Genomic DNA, 17,937 nt, shown 5'->3' on the forward strand with positions numbered 1-17,937 from the left:
AACAAGCTGTAAGCAGCTTGGGAGGCACCCTACAAGGTGGTAAGAAAGGTAAGTGATGTTAATTACATGGTAGAACTGCTAGGCAGAAGGCAGGGGCACAAATTGTACCATGTTAACATGATGAAACCTTACCATGATAGGGAGGCCCTTGTGCTGAGCATTTGCAGTGGGTTGCAGGAGGAGTTTAAGGGAGATCTGGGGACTGATCTCCTCAGTGAGGCTTGGGCTGACACCTCAGTGGAAGGGGTAGCAATGTCCCAGCAGCTATCTCCTACCCAGGTTTTAGAAATCTGAGCAGTGTTGAAGGAATTTGGGGACATGTTCACTGGGAAACCAGGATGCGCCCTCCTGGGGCAGCACTAGGTGGATACAGGACCCCAAAGGCCTATTAGGCAGGCCCCTTATAGAGTGCCTAAGAGAGTCAAACAGACTCTGAGGGAGGAGGTACAGGAGATGTTGGAGCTAGGGGTGATTCAGGAGTCCAACAGTCCCTGGGCCTCTCCAGTGGTGCTGGTGCCGAAGAAGGATGGCAGCACCAGGTTGTGTGTGGACTACAGGAAATTAAATAGTCACTAAGAGTAAGATGCTTATCCCATGCCTAGGACAGATGAGGCCCTAGAGCAGCTGGGCGGGGCTAAGTACCTTACAACCATTGATCTTACGAAGGGTTAATGGCAGGTGCCCTTGACTCCCAGTGCTAGAGAGAAGTCAGCCTTTGTGACTTCTTTTGGCTTGTATGAGTTCACAAAGATGCCCTTTGGGATGAAGAATGACCCAGCAACTTTCCAGAGGCTGGTAGATCATATCCTAGTAGGAGTAGGAGGGTTTGCCCTTGCTTACCTAGATGATATTGCCATCTACAGCTATTTCTGGCCAGAGCACCTTCAGCATGTCAGGAGGTGCTGGGCAGACTACAGAGGTTAGGGTTGACCATTAAGCCGAGCAAATGTCAGGTGGGTATGGCAGAGGTCTCCTACCTAGTACATAGAGTGGGGAGTGGTAAAATAAGGCCAGAACCTGCCAAAGTGGAAGCTATTCAGGCATGGGCTGCACCTGTTACCAAAAAGCAGCTGAGGGCATTTTTAGGGACAGCAGGGTACTACAGAAAGTTCGTCCCCAGTTATAGTACCATAGCTTCTCCCCTCAGGGACCTGACAAGGAAGAACAGGCCAGATAAGGTAGTGTGGACCCCAGCATGTGAGCAGGCATTCCAGAAGCTTAAAGAAGCTTTGAGAGAACCCCCTGTGTTAGCCAATCCAGATTACAGCAAAGAATTTGTCATGCAGGTGGATGCTTCGAACCATGGGGTGGGGGCTGTACTTAGCCATATTTCTTCATAGGGGGAAGAGCACCCAGTGGTTTATGTCAGTCGTAGGCTCCAACCCAGGGAGGAACGCTATGCAGCTGTAGAAAAGGAATGTCTATCGATAGTGTGGGCACTGCAGAAACGTCTGCCTTATCTGTATGGAAGGAAATTCACTGTTGTGACGATCACATCAAAATGCCAAGTTGCTAAGATGGAGCTTGAGGTTGTAAGCATATGATATGTCCGTACAGCACTGCAGTGGGATTAGCAATGCCACTACAGATGGGCTTTCAAAACTGGGAATGGGGTAAGGTATACTCAGATAGACCTAACTTCCTCAACCAGCGTTTCTCAAGGGTCACTTGAAAAACTAGCTTGAGTTCTGCGGGGGGAGGGGGGTATGTGAAGATTGGGTGATGATAGATGAAGTCTGCCAGCCTAGCCAGATAGAATTTTGGAGATAATTCTGTCATCTGTAAATATTAATGTAAACCACAGGCTTGTTGTCTTAAATGGTAAAAATAATGTTACATGTGGAACCGGAAAAAATGTAACAGTGCACTCTACTAACCAAGTAAAGCATGTTGTGACCCTTTGATGTTAAAACTAGGAGCCAGTAAGCCTTGAGTGAGGCATCCTGCCTGTTGTTTATGGCCAGAGTTAATGGCCAGAATTTGTATGCATAAATGTCCTTTACTGCTGTGGTTTCTACCCAGAGGTAAAGAATGTAAATGTAGTTTCTGTTAGCCTGGGAACCCAGGGAAGTGTGAAGAATGATGTAATGTGAACCAGGAATGTGATTTTAAAAACAGAGAGAATCAGATAGCATTAAGCATTCTTGTCTTGACCATCGAACTCACTAGCACTGTCTTGCTCTATATGGAAGTTTATCTTAGACTTGTGTTTTCTCCTAGAACTACCTAAAAACTAGAAAGATTAGACTTTGTTTTTATGTAATGTCACAACTGTACTACTGAATTATTTTAAGTATTTCTCTGTGATCTCTGAGCTCTCGACTAACACTGTATAGTAAAAAGTATTGTCTTGTGTTCGAGTATTTATTAAATATTTTAAACCCTTTCAACTGTGGGTGTTTTTGTAGAGATAATTTAAGCTGTTTAGAGTACTTGCATGCCTTTGGTAAAATTGTACAAAGCCATTCCAATAGCTTTAGCCCTGGGCTATACTACCAATTGCATATTAATATTGCACAATAATAATTGGACACCCTTTTAAGGGCCTTTGAGTAGCTGATAAATATTAGTGGGTGGTGACACCTGGTACTACCGTATAGTCTGGGAAAGAGGGGCACAGCAGGAGAAGCTGTGCCAGCCTTCCCCTGGAGTAGCCTTCCCCTGGAGTGTCTGGATGGTTGTATAAACTCTTTTCAAAGTGTGTGTGTGTGTGTGTGTGTGTGTGTGTGTGTGTGTGTGTGTGTGTGTGTGATCTACTTGGGCAGGGATACGAAGCACTGGTTGGACAGAGAGGGTGCTGGAGGTTTTAGCTTGGCCACTAGGCTGAGATCTGGACCCCGTAGCTGTGCCAGTGGGGAGTCTTATTGGGGACCTGGAGAGCAAGGGAGCGATCAGCCCTGAACTGACTGTGATCTCTGTGTGCTCTTAAGGGAAATTGCACTTAACTGTGTGAATTTGTTATCCTTTCCTCCTATATGAGACGCCCCTCACTGGTGTTAGTGGTGAGGATTGAGGCTTCTTGATTGCTGGGCCAGGGCATGGGAATCACAGTCCCCACTACAAACACAAACAAAAATGTAATAACCTTATTGTTTCCCAGTGAATGGTAACCGAATGTTGTTAATTGTGTTCACCAGAGGACATGAAAACAGGGCTGCATAAAGTAAATTGTAATCAGAAGTAAGGTTGATGATGATGTGGGAAGTGGGTGGTGACAACTGGGAGTCTTCAGGACAGGCTGGTATGACACTAGCACTGAGCAGTGTCCTACCCTGAATGATACTGCAGTACAAGCAAAAAATGATTGACTTCAACAGTTTGGTAAGTTTCTAGTGTCATTCTACGGGGTATCTATCTGCTTGGCATGACATGATTGACAGCCCTCGACACTTTGCCAGAGATGGCCTGCATCTGTCACCCCTGGGTTTCTGGGTACTGGCTAAGGCTCTTGCCAACCGTGTAGTGCCTTTTTTAGGCGGTGTTCCAAAGACTAAATTACCACCGTAACAGCTATAAATATATGCAGTCTGAGGGTCATCCTGCTTAGCGCTGGAAGTCTAAATTTCAAGATGCACTCACTTGAAGCACTCCTCAAAATGGAGAACATTGACATTTGTGCTGTAACGGAAACCTGGTTTAAAGCAGCAGAAAGCACCTCTGTGCTACCAGGCTATAACTCATTCCACACCTTTTGCCCCCGAAACATGGACCGAAGCTCCAAAGGCGGTGTCTCCATATTTGTAAAGGATATGCACACCTCCAGACTAGTAGCCCAGCATAACGCATCTGAGATACTTCAGGTACAACTAACATTGGGTAAGACGGCGATCAAGGCCATAGCCTGCTATAGGTCCCCAACCATGTCCCTAGACTCTCACTCCATGTTCCTAAGCACCCTGGTATCTGTCAAGGTCCAGCCCAATACTCTCTTACTAGGAGACTTCAGCTACTCCCGCCATCAACTGGGAAAACTACCCAAGCACCAATACAGTGGCCCAACGCTTCCTGGAATTCATCAATTCCAATGCCCTGGACCAGCTCATTCTGAACCCCACTAGAGGAAGCAGCATCCTTGACCTAGTTATTACTAACATGGGCGACCGTTGCTCTACACCAATAGTCAATCTCTCCCTAGTCAGATCCAAACATAAACTAATCACCATGGAAATCCACATCTCATCCACACCTCCCACAAAGGTAACCACCTTGTAAAACTTCTCCAAAGCTGACTTTGGACTCCTAAAAACAGAGGTGGCTAACTTCACGGCACCCATGCCAATGGAAAATAGCTGCATGAATGCCGAATCAAACACCAGTGTTCTGTACGAACATGTACACAAATGCATGGAACTAGTCATACCCAACAGAACCAAGATGCTCTCATACAAAAAAGGAACCCTGTCTGGTGGTCCCCTGCCATTAATAAATACAACAGAAGGAAGAAACTGTTGCAGAAAAGGTGAAGTCCTAAGACTGGAAAAACTCCCTTATTAGCCTCAACAAAAAGTTGAGATCCCTCATCAAATCCTCTAAAGGCATCTATGAAGGCAGAATTGCTGCAGACACTAAAAACAGTCACAAAGCCTTCTATAGCTGTATCAAGACCCTCCATGGCAATACCTAGATTTGCTCTGAGATACTGCACAATGCTACCTCCTATACTCAGCCAACAGATATTGCCAACATACTGGCCTACAGTTTCAGTGCCAACTTTACCCCCCCCCCCAGGACCATTCACAGTATCGGAAGAATGCCAGGCACCCAGCATTACTGCAGCACAAATTAAAGCTGCATTGTCCAAGGCCAAGAATACAGCGGACCCGATAATATCCTTGGCTGTGTTCTACATGAACTACAAAGCGAACTGGCACCACATCTGTGTGCCCTGTTCAGTCACAGCCTCACCTCAGGCTTTGTCCCTACCAAATGGTGCACTGCTACAGTCATCCCTCTCCATAAAGCAGGAGCGACTTCAGACCCTGGGAAATATTGCTCCATTAGCCTGACGAGTCTGATATGTAAAGCTATGGAGCGCATCATCATGGACCTGTTTAACAAAGATATAGGAAATCTCCAAACTCTAGACCCCATGCAATTTGGCTTTGTGAAAGGAAGACCATGCCTCCTGAACCTAGTTGACTTCTTTGAGTCAGTCACCAGGGCTGTGGATGAAGGTAAGGCAGTGCATCCAGCCTACTTTGATCTAGCCGAGGCCTTTGATACCTTTCCTTGCTCAGGAATTATTGATAAACTTATGCTTAGGCATCAATCCCTATATCACTAGGTGGGTTGCAAATTGCCTCACAGATAGAACACACTGTGTAAAAGTAGCAGACTTCCAAGTCAGACTGCCAACCAGTCACTAGTGGAGTCCCACAGGGATCGGTCTTGGGTCTTCTCCTGTTTGGCATCTACTTCTCAGAAGTCCAGGCCAACACAAAGGGACTCTGGCTGACCAAGTTCGCAGACTACTGAAAGCTGGGAGCCATTATTAACTCCCCAAGTGATGCAGCCATCCTACAGAAAGGCCTCACTGAGACCAATGACTGGTGTCGAAACCATGGCCTTAAGCTTAACGCCAAAAAATGCGTCATTATCCCCTTTGGTAAAAACTCAGTTCCCACTAATTACCACATTGAAGGCAGCCCACTGAACACTGAAGGCCTTATAAGAGATCTGGGGACGCAGGTTGACAGCAACCTGTCCTTCGGCCACCACACTGCCACTGTGGTCAGAAAGTCCTTCTATGTGGTACATCTCATTACCAAGGGTTTTGCATCCAGGAAAAAAGAGGACATCATCTCTCTCTTCTCTTTTCCCTCATTAGACCAGTTATCGAGTATAATGCCCCATTTGGCATGTACCTCACTAGATACCTGCAGCAGCTAGAGAGGCCACAGAAGTACCTCATGAAGAGGATCATAGGCATTAAACACATGTTCTACATGGACAGACTCAAAAGACTCCAGCTATTCTCTGTCTCATATCGCCTACTTAGAGGTAATCTCTGCTTGACTTACAGAGGTATGTCTGACCCAGCTCCGTTAGAAATGCTACAGCTAAAGAAATCCAATCCCTCTGCACCACACGCTACAGAGACCTCAACCTCATTAACACAATCAATAGAACATGCTTGAGGGACGGGTTCCTCACCCAGAGACTGCCCATGTTGTGGAATATACTTCCCATGCATGTCAAGCAGAGCACCTCGCTGACCCTCTTCAAGAAAAATTTTGATGAGTGGATGGGTAATAGAAAGTTCACCCCGGGATCCCTCCAGAGGCTCTGCTTGATAGGGGCACTGGGAACTAACATTGGGTGACACGATGCCAGGGCACTTCTATGGGCTGGGCTTGTAAAGGCTCCATGGCCATTAGCCTAGTACACGCCTATAAACCAATGAACTATCCTTCCTATAAGTAATCTGAAACTTTTGGCTGTGTTTTCCATTTAAAATTGTTTTGCTATATTGTGTAGCTTGTAAACTACAAAAAACAGCACACATTGAAAGTGCACATCGTAGGCCTTATAAGAGATCTGGGGACGCAGGTTGACAGCAACCTGTCCTTCGGCAATTTTAAATTTAAAATTGTTTTGCTTTGTTGTGTAGTTTGCAAAAAAAATAGCATGCATTCACAAATGTCACATTTTTTTTATTCATTCACTGTAAGGGTAGAAATGTGCATATCCCCAGGAGTAAAAAGTTTTATTTGTTTTAACAGTGGGTATCACAGATTGAAAGAAGACGCTGTCCCTACAAAGTTTGAGTCCTTCTCAAAGGTAAGGAAAGTAGCTCAGACCAAAAGACAGAAAAAGAAGTGGTTGAGAAAGGAAAGTGACAAGGAGGGGGCGCCTTTACCAAGGTGAGTGAAGAGGTTTTTTTTCCTGCTTTGATGGCCTTTGGCTTTGGCTAAGTGCTTTTCCATCTCAAGAAACACTTATTTTTCTGACATTTTTGTGGATCACCTTCACCCAGTTTCACAGTACATTTTGTTTGATTATGTAATCAAGAAACACGATTAAAGATATGTTATAAAGAGTTTTAACATCATTGAAAACAGCTCCAACTTCAGAAAGGTGTAGCAATTAGACTGCAAGTTTAACAGAATAGTATGGGTTATATTTAGTGTTGTGAAAGGAAATATTGATGTTTTATAGCACTAACCCTCAATATTTTTTTTGACTTTTTTTTTAATATATTGTACTGATTTTACCTTTGACATCCTTTGCATTAATACTGTTTCATTTTTTGAATTGGCACCTTCAGGATTACACCTTATAAAAGCTGTGGTGTATTCTTTTGCTAGATGTTATTCTTTGTATGCTCGACATAGCTTTTGATTTGAAATCCTGCGAGTGCTGTGTAGTGACCTTTGCTAACAGAGGTGTGTATTTCAGAAGTGAAGTCATCAGGTTTTGGCTAGTCACATTTGTTTGTAATGTTTAGCACAGAGATGGCATTCAGAATAACTTGCTGTCAGTGGCTAGAGGAACTAAAAGCAAATAATGGTGGTAGGCACTAGAGCCCACTTGACTCACTTGAAGGGGGTGCAGTATTGAGTTGCAGGTCTGTCTCTCCAGAGTTGCAAGCTGGTACTTCGAGTGGCTAGCACCCCAGTTGTGTGTTCTTGCACAGAAATCACAGTAGTTAACATTACTGTAGCTGTCCTCTGCAACTAGAGCAAACTTTGCTTATTATTTTTCAGTATTTACTTATGTGGTTGTACACTGAGCTTTCCAAATGTATACTTACCAGTGTGATGTTATCAAGTGGCTAGGGCATCTGCTAAATGACCGAGACTGGTTGGTGCATCTTGCTAAGTAGCCTCATTAATGGGTTATTGATAGCTTCATGGAACCTTTTGCTGATTCATATTTCACATTTAAGTGGAATCCATGTAGCTCAACACAGGAAAATGCTGACCTACTTGTTGAACTTTTTGAATGCATACCATGACCTTTTGTTGTGTTTTTGTTGTACTGATGGTTTTATTTAAATCAGCTCTTTGAACCATAGTAGTTTAGTCTAGAAACAATGTAGCTAAGTAGGATATAAAGCAAATAGCTAAATGCCTCAGTCTGCTTTTTGAAAGTCTTGCTTTTCAGTCTGCTTTTTGAAAATCATGATTTTCATTTGTCCTAATTGCTGCTACTAAGGAAAGATGCTTTCCATGACACTGCTTTGATGTCAGAAGGCTCATTCCTTCTCAGAAGATGTTATGTTTGAACTTTGGAACCATTTGTGATGCCTGTGCCCTGACCCAGCAATCAAGGAGCCTCAATCCACACCACTAACTCCAGTGAGGGGCGTCTCATAAAGGAGGAAAGGATAACAAATTCACACAGTAAAGTCCTATTTCCCTTAAGAGTACACAGAGATCACAGTCATAAGACTCCCCACTGGCACAGCTGTAGGGTCCAGATCTCAGCCAAGTGGGCAAGTTAAAACCTCCAGCACCCTCTCTGTCCAACCAGTGCTTCATGTCCCTGCCCAGGTAGCTGACACACACACACACACACACACACACACACACACACACACACACACACACACACACACACACACACACACACACACACTTTGAGAAGAGTTTATACAACCACACAGGCACTCCTAGGGAAAGCTGGCACAGGTTCTCCAACTGTGCCCCTTTTTCCCAGACTATATGGTAGTACCAGCTGCCACCACCCACTAATATTTATCAGCTACTCAAAGGCCCATAAAAGGTTGTCCAGTTATTACTGTGCAATATTATTATCCAGTTGGTGGTATAGCCCAGGGCTAAAGCTACTAGAGTGGCTTTGTACAATTTTACCAAAGGCATGCAAGTACTCTAAAGAGCTTAACTTATCTCTACAAAAACAGCCACAGTTGAAAGGGTTTAAAAATATTTAATAACAAATAGTCAAACACAAGACAATACTTTTTACTACACAGTGCTAGTCAAGAGTTCAGAGATCACAGAAAAATACTTAAAATAATTCAATAGTACAGTTCTGACGTCACAGAAAAACACTTAAGTCGAATCTTTCTAGTTTCTAGCTATTTCTAAGAGAAAACACAAGTCTAAGATAAACTTGAATATGGAGCAAGAAAGTGCTAATGAGTTGGAAGGTCAAGACAAAATGCTTAATGCTCTCTGATTTTCTCTGTTTTTAAAATCACATTCCTGGTTCACATCACATCATTCTTCACACTTCCCTGGGTTCCCAGGCTAAAAGAAACTACATTTACATTCTACACTTCTGGGCAGAAACCAGAGCAATAAAGGACATTTATGCATGCAAATTCTGGCCATTCACTCTGGCAAATTTCATTCATCCTCTTCCAGGACGTACAGTTACGAGTTTTAGAATATCAAACGGTTACTGTAATGGATTTCAAGATGTGATCACATAAGCGTGAAATGAACTGAATTTAAAATTGAGAATCTACAGTTAGGAAAAAAAATTGATTTTCTGGTGCCTTCGTAACAGTTGACATTTAAACCGAACATCGTAAATATTTTCTCGCAAGAAATCTAAACATGTCAATTAAATCCTCCTATATAGCATGTAGTAAACCGAGTTCAACTATAGATCTGATAATTGTTCATTGTATGTCAGGTTATGAAAACCCCATCCATGTTTGGTAATTTGCATTCAGTCAGACTGTTTAAATTGTTTAGTAGAATATCTGAAAAGCCTGGCATTATATTTAGTAATAAATAAAAACTAACTAAAGTGTTAAAAAGAGGAGTTAACATCATTGCATGTCTCAGTATAACTAAACTGAAAATAGTTTGATATTAGAATAGTAAGTTGAAATTATATCATTGGTGTATGCTGTAAAATCTAATTTATAATCACCTACAGTGCTCGGGTCTGTGTAATTTGTTATTTTGTGTTGAATGCTGTTATTAATGGAGTATTTATTCTCTTAGTCATCTCTGATGTAGCTAACGGAGATCTTTCTAGTGTTTAAAAGTGAAGTAATTTTTCCATTACCAGTCATGAAGATAGGCCAAATAGATTTTGTGAATTGGTTTTGGTGGTGGTGGTGGTAGTGCAAACCCTGTTGACAAGATTCTTTAGGTTCTTGAGTTGCACAATTCTTTGAGCATTTCTTTGGATTACCTTTTCTTTAATGGGTCCCTTCCATTGGGTTTCTACTAGAGTGCTAGCCATTGGCTTTCAGGTAGTTTCCTTTTACAGCTAGCCAGGAACCATTTTCTCTCATCTGGTATGGTCCCCAAGAGGGCTAATGCCATATATCAATGTCTTGAACACTGGGATGACATACTGTCCTTGCATCCCAGAACTGGCTTCTTAGGGCTCTTGGCAGGCCACCAGCAGTTTAAAAGATCACAGTCTGTTTCTTTCCATCCAGTTGACAAGAAGGCCAGAGCTTTAGCAAATGGGTATATTCAACTACCATAGTAGGAGTGATGGCTTCTAGCTGTGCATTTCAGCTCTTTATATTTAACCCCTTGCTGACAAAATAGATTGCAGGAGTACTCAAGGCTTTCTGAGAGTGTGGAAGGTCTCAGTCTCTGTGTACACCTTCTCAGGTAGCCCATGCTGTCTTGGATTCAATGAATGCTGTGGCTAAGACACCAGGTACCAGTGTGTGTGTTTTAGTGGAATGGTGTATTTAAGGCCTTCTCCCCTCATTTGAGGATGAGCATGTCTGTTTTTTTTGCTAGGCGCTCAGTTTGATAGGATAGGGTGGGAGGTTGGCATAATGGTTAAGTTGTTTACCTTGCAGATGCAAGGTGCAGGGTTTGATTCTCACATGGGGTAATTGGCTAGGCTTAAAATGACCCATGAGACCAGTTAGCCTAGTACTAACCTACGAACCTATGTGCTGTCTTGGTCATGTAGTTACAGACTTTGAAAAAAGATTCCTTGTAGGAGGCGGGTTCCTTTTTTATTGTGCATGTCTGTTTCTCCCTATTTCTGCTTCATCAGTGTTCTAGGAGGAAGAAGACCCCTTGAACACCTTAAGCAAAGCATTCTCTGCTAACTCCTTTATCCGCATCAACTGGACATCCTTAATGGGTCTTTGCCCTAATCTAGGCTGTGCTGTGGGATGACAACTCTTCTAGTTCACTTCACTGGGACTGTCATCCTGCAGAGATTGGTCAGCATGGCTGGGTTGCTCCTGTTTGGTTAACTTCCTCTTCTGCGGTTACTTTTTCTTCCTCTTTGGATGCCTTGCCACAGATAAACTGTTGGGTCTGGCCAAAGCTTGAGGGATGTCACTGGAGGAGGGAGACCCCTCTCCACCTCCTGTAGGACTGAAATAACTACTCCATTTGGTCCTTTGGTTTAGCTTCTACTGTTGGAGAGTGCAGATGTTCTTCGTGTTTCACTGTTGCAGTCATCACATTTGGGTTTCAGTCGGCCTGATTAACAAAGTCTTGGGTCCTTCGTCAGTTGCTGTCTCCTCTTCCGGTTATTTGTGAGGAAGTTTTTTCCCTTTTCTCAAAAGGCTTCAAATTTGTTCCCACTAGAATTCCAGACATAGTGGAAGTTTTATTAGATGTGCAAATGTATAATAGGAAGTTACATTTCCATGTGCTGTTTGTGTTAGTAATAATAACCAATTTATTTTTAAGAAAAGTAGTGCTTATAACCCGCCCCTCCATTCTTTAATAGCTACCTTTGAAAAGGTGGTTAAAGACGATATTTATAAATTATGGACTGACAACAAGAAGTTTTATTATAATTTGAATCAAAAAGAGAGGGATTTGCTTCATGAATTAAGGCAAGATAAGAGTATCTGTGTAATGACCCCAGACAAAGGGGGTGGCATAGTCATTTTTAATACAGAAGAATATAACAATGTCATGCAAGCTATTTTATTTAATGAGGAAAATTATGTACAGGTATCTAAAAATCAGATCAATATTTCCTATCAGCGTATTGACAGTTTTTCGGAAGAGTATATTTTGGAACAGAGGATTAGTCAAGAGACATGTAATTTTCTTCAAAATTCTTTTCCTAAAATACCTGGAGTTTTTGGCATACCCAAGACCCATAAAGATGTTTTGGTGCCCCCTTTCAGGCCTATAGTAGTGACAGGAGGGTCCCAAGACACATAGTTTGGCAGTATTTGTGGATAAAATGGTTAAACATGTTGTGGAGGGAGTTGCCCATCTTATACAAGATTCCTGGGAATTCTTAAGTCAAATTAAATCTGACCTTTGATCTCCAGATGTTATATTCCTGACTATTGATGTTCAGGAGTTGTTTTCCTGTATTCCCAGGAGAGAAGGATTTGAATACTTTGAAGAAACTCTATTCGCCTGCTCCAACTTGACTCCTGAAAATGTTAAGCTTGTTTGTGAAATGATGGCCTTAGTTTTGGATAACAATTATATATTATTTGAAGGCCAATATTATCAACAAATAAAGGAAGTTGCAATGGGGGCAGCTTGCGCCCCCGTTCATGCTAACACTGTATTGTTAGGGTGGGAGATGGAATATATTTTTCAGAGTAGTTACTCTGCTGATATATTATTATATAGTAGATTCCTGGACGACATTTTTATTTTATGGAAAGGAAGTAAGGACCAAATTCCAGGTTTTATTGATTATTTGAACAGCACCACAAGTTTTTTGAAATTCACTTTTGACTTGCATGAAAAGGAAATTAATTATTTGGATACTACTATAATAAAAGATGAACAAGGTTTTAAATCTAAAATATATAGGAAAAAAAAGTTTTGTAATTCATATCTCCATTTCACTAGTCATCACCCCCTTTTTCAAAAAAAGAGTATTGCCAAGGGGCAAGCTATTAGAATAGCATGAATGACTTCCCATAAGGAGGATGTTCAGGAATTTAAAAGTTTTGCCAACATGTTTGTGGAGAGGGGGTATCCTATTGAATTTGTGGAAAATATTTTGGTAGAGGCTCTTGAGCAATGGGGTTTGAAATACAAGCCTATTTCAGGCATTGATTTTACCCAAATTCAGAACACTGAGAACAAGAAAGGTGAAGTTAAAGATAACTTTACCCAAGTATGTATTATACAATACAGTCCTTTGTACAGTGAAACAAAAAATATTCTTCGCAAGAATTGGAATATTTTTAAAGTTGACCGTGATATTTTTGGGCAGTTGGTGACCAGCCCTTGTTTTCTACTAAAATTGGTCGTAATTTGAAGGGAACTTTGGAGGGTAGTGTAGCAACAGGGAATGGCAGGAGGCAAGAATTTACTAGAGCCTGTGGGCGTTGTGCACAATGTAGTTACATCTTGCAGGTAGAAAGTTTGGTTTTAAATAACAGGACTAAAGATACAGTATTTTTTAAGAAATGTAACTACTTCAAGCAGTTAGTGTATTTGGCTAAGTGCAATACATGCACAGGAGTTTATATTGGGAAGACGGAGAGAGCCTTTAAGTCCAGGATTTATGAGCATCTTTACGAGATAAAAAATGAAAAGGCAAGTAATGCCCTGTATAGGCATAGTAGAATGTGCACCGGTTTCACAGGTTTTAAATTTGGCATTTTAGATGTCATTCAAGTAAACCCTAGGGGAGGGGATTGGAAGAATATTTTAAATAAAAAAGAGCTTATGTGGCAACTGAGACTTGCTGCTAACTTTCCCCCAGGGTTGAATGATTTTATATCTATTGTACCAGCCTTCAAAGAAAAGGCTGGAAAGATATGAACAGCAAAGTATTGAGTAGAAAGTGGATTAATTTTCACATTTTTGCTGTTCCTGAAGTTGAATTTTAGTATAAAAATATTTTTTAAGCAAGTACTTTTTAAAGAAAGTTTTTTAAATGATTTTTTCCTTTAAATAAGAAATGTTTTTTAGTAAAATTAGTATTAATCACTAATTAATTAATTTATTAACAAGGTTTGAAGTAATTGGTGTGGTTTGACCTATTAGGTTAGGTTGATGTGTATTTAAGATTTTGTCTGCCTGTACCTATTGTTCTGATGAAGTCAATCTTTTTTGATGAAAGCGCTCAACCTGTTACATTGTGAATAAAGGTGTGTTTTCCATTCGCCCTGCTGGTGATTTTTGGTTTCAGCCTGGCTAATTACCTAATCTCTCCTTTACCATCCCTCAGTAAACCAGTGATGAATATCATTTTAGTGGCAAGGAGGCCTAGTACTAGAAAATCTTATGCTGAAAAGTGGAAAAGATTCTGTGCCTGGAACCATTCTCAAGGGATGAGCACAGCAGTGCCCAATTTACCTCCGATTTTACAATACTTAACTGAGATGCTTCACAAGGGCCTGTCTTTTTCCTCAATAAAAATTCACGCCTCAGCCATTTCAGCTCATTATAACACAGAACCTCCCCTCTTCTCTCATCCACTGCTCAAGCAGTGGAGAAACTCAAGCCCTTAATCTGGAAAACCCTACTAAAGATCAAACAAGACAAACCAAAGACTATTTTGATTGCACCAGACTGGCCACGCCAAAACTGGTACCCCCTCCTGCGCAGTGTCACTGCTGGACTCATGGCACCTGCCCCAGACTCCTACCCTGCTGCCTCAGCAGGAGAACCAGATTCTGCACCCACAGCTTCAAACACTGGCTGTGTGTTATCTGACTATCTCAAGGATTACTTGCATAAAATTAGACCCTCTTAGTAACAGCCTGCATATCATTGCTGGAGCCTTCCTTTGTCCTGACAGAGTGCTCTTCAAATTATCTGGAGATATACAGAGCTAAGTATATTTTGCTGGCACTTCAGAGTTGTGTACTGTTAATTGTTGCTTGACTAATTTTATATCATTGCTGGCTGACTTCAGAGTTGTGCACTGTTATTTTTGCTTCACTGTATAGATGTTCTTCGTGTTTCACTGTTGCAGTCATTACGTTTGGGTAATCTGCTGGCAGGTTGCCCTCAGTCGGCCTGAATTCCAAAGTCTTGGGTCTTGCGTTGGTTGCTGTTTTCTCTTCCATGATGTCAGGTCGTCAGGGGTTTAAAACATGCAGCCGATGCCATTTTTTTTAGTCTTTCTTGCCGCGCAGTGCCCAAAGCAAAAGCATTTCGCAAGTGCCGGTCGGCCAACTACTGAAATATTCGAGTTTGAGTTTCAGAACCAAAGTCTTCACTAAAGCTAAGTACCCCATTGGGGGAACTTTTTTCTTGCTTTTTACCGATGTCAGAAAAATTTAATAACTGTATTACTTGTGGGAAGCAAATACCTCATAAGGATTTCCATTTGTACTGTATTCCTTGCCTAGGCCCTGATCACAACGTGCCTGACTGTCAGTTTTGTGCTAGATTTAACCAACGCACTATTAAGCGTTGGTATATTTTTGCATCAAAGTATTTTGGAAACAGATTTAACTACCCAGAAATGTCATTGGATAGCAATCTGACTACCGGCGTACATAAAAAACGTAAAGAAAAGGACAAAGAAAGGCAGTCGAGATCCAAAACCTACGACGAAGCTTCTCCTAAGCCAGTCGCCGGTTCGCCGGTACTTAGTGAGGCGCTTTTGCAGCCCCTGACACCCGCTACCTTTGAGTCGCAGGCCTCTACCGACACCCATGTGGAGTCCAGCATGCTGCATGATACTCAAGGTATTGGACGGACGGATGTATCTCCCTTGGATGGGTCCGGAGCCGCTGAGCAGGCACCGGCTTCTGAGGGTGTATTCAGACCTCAACATTTGTATATCAAACCAACTTCTTCTTCTTCTTCTTCTTCTTTCGGCTTTTTCCCGGTTAGGGGTCGCCACAGCGGATAACCTTGTCCGCACATTGAATGGCAGTGGAGTTTTACAGTGTCGAGTTGCCAGCCCGGCGCCCAACCTTCCACAGAAGGCACACTCACACACACACCTAGGGCCAATTTAGAGTGTCCAATCCACCTGCAGCATGTCTTTGGGATGTGGGAGGAAACCGGAGCACCCGGAGGAAACCCACGCGACCACAGGGAGGACATGCAGACTCCGCACAGAAGGCACCCCAGCCGAGGATCGAACCGGAGAACCTCTTGCTGTGAGGCGGCAATGCTAACCACTGCACCACCGTGGCCGCTCATTTGTATATCAAACCAACGATAGCTGCAAAACCAAAGACAAAAGCAACTTCTAAAACTAAAAAAACAGCGCATGAGACATGTGCATGCCTAAAAAACAGATGACCAAAATGGCTGAAGACTCATTACCTTGATCAGGGGTACCCATCCCCCTCCAGATTAGAGGCCTAGGCAAGACACTGATTATGAATCTTCAGATCAGGTTTCTATTTCCTTTGATTCCTCTTCTGATCAGGAATTATCTATACCTCCCTATGAGGATTCTGATGCTGAGGAGTCTGTTCTATCTGCATCTCCTCCTGAGGATTATTCATTTGGAGAAACCTTGCATACTTTGAGGGAGCATTTTCATTGGAAGAGTCAAGACTTCTCAGAATCAAAAAAGAGGCTCAGGGATTTCCTTCTTCTCCCTCAGCACAAGCCTTTAGCCATTCCCCCTGTTTTAGACATTGTGGATGATGTGTTTTCGGAGTCGAGCTTGACCCCTGACTCCTTACCTCCGGCACCCAGTAAGCCTGACAGATATTACAGGGTCCCTGACTCACATAAATTTTTATTTAGAAACCCTGTTGCTGATCTTGAAACTATTTCACTGGGTCCAAAGGGAGATAAGGCCTCAACAGCAAAAAATCCTATCCCCTCTGACAGAGATTCAAGGGTACTAGACAGATGGGGAAAAAAGGTTTATACATCTGCAGCCTTGGCAATCAGGGCCTTGAACTGTCAATTTCATATGCTTAAGTACCAACAACATGTTATGAGATTGCTGAAACAGAAAATGATGTTGATTTCAGAATGTGCAGAAAATAAAGGATTGCTGGAATTATTGCATGCAGCTGAACAAGTTGGAAAGCATACTTTGCAATGTGGTTTTGATTCCTTAGAGGCCTCCTGCAGGGCCGCAGTTACTGGATCTGTGATTAGGAGGCATACCTGGTTAAAGGAACAAAATTTGCCTGATCATATTAAAGCTAAATTGCTAGATGCACCTTTACAGCATGATTCTCTGTTTGGTATTGAGGCAGAAGAGGTTTTAAAGAAAATGGAAGACAAAGCTAAGTCTATGCAAACTGTTAAAGACTTCTTACAAGTGCAGCCACCAAGATTCAGTAGACACTGGCCTACAAAAAAATTGATTCTTTCCTGTGTCAGACAGAGCTCAAAGGGGCAAATCCAGACCCCCTAAGGGTTCCAGATACCAGGCGCAAGATTCATACAGGTCAAAGCAATGGGGCGCTTCCACCTCCAAATCTGGAGGAGATAAAGCGCAAACCTACAGAAAGCAATCCCAGTGACTTCCCTCTGCCTACACCAAGCACTTCTCTTTTGGCAGCACCCATAGGGGAAAATTAGCGCTTTTTTCCCAAAATTGGCAGTTAATAACCCAGGACAAATGGGTACTAAACATTGTATCACAGGGATACAGATTCCATTTCCACACTCTGCCAATGGCAAATGGTTGGCCAGACCTGCCAAAAAATCAATGGGCAGAGGCACAGAAACAGGTTATGTCCCTTGTGGTTATGGGAGCCATTCAGACAGTACCAGAACAGGAAAAAGGACAAGGTTTTTACTCCAGACTGTTCTTGGTACCCAGAAAGGACAAGGCCTGGCGGCCAATACTGGATTTATCGATTTTGAACACATACCTGGACATTCTAAAATTCAAAATGCTGACTTTACAACAGCTTCTGCCTATGCTGGGCAGGAATGCTTGGCTGGTTTCTTTAGATCTAAATGAGGTGCACCTATATGCCCCAGTAAGACTATCGTGCAGAAGATACCTCAGATTCAAGGCTGGCTTAATGCATTACCAATTCTCTGCACTGCCCTTTGGCTTATCTACTGTGCCCAGGGTCTTTACAAAGTGCATGGCACCAGTAATTGCATTTTGCAGACAAAGAAGTATACAAATATATCCTTACTTGGACGACTG

The 17,937-nt window shown here is 42.4% G+C and overlaps 1 protein-coding gene across 1 annotated transcript in view; it reads left to right on the plus strand.

Annotated features, from left to right (window-relative positions):
• The window catches only part of THAP7 (THAP domain containing 7), a 558,991-nt gene that overhangs the window by 425,922 nt on the left and 115,132 nt on the right, over nt 1-17,937 (plus strand). The window contains exon 4 of the mRNA XM_044059751.1: nt 6,723-6,863. Within this exon, the coding sequence (XP_043915686.1) occupies nt 6,723-6,863 (141 nt within the window). The remainder of the gene's footprint in view (nt 1-6,722; nt 6,864-17,937) is intronic.

The sequence above is a fragment of the Protopterus annectens genome, chromosome 17.part0, assembly GCF_019279795.1.
Source record: "Protopterus annectens isolate FY-2018-M chromosome 17.part0, PAN1.0, whole genome shotgun sequence".
NCBI classification, from domain to species: Eukaryota; Metazoa; Chordata; order Ceratodontiformes; family Protopteridae; genus Protopterus; species Protopterus annectens.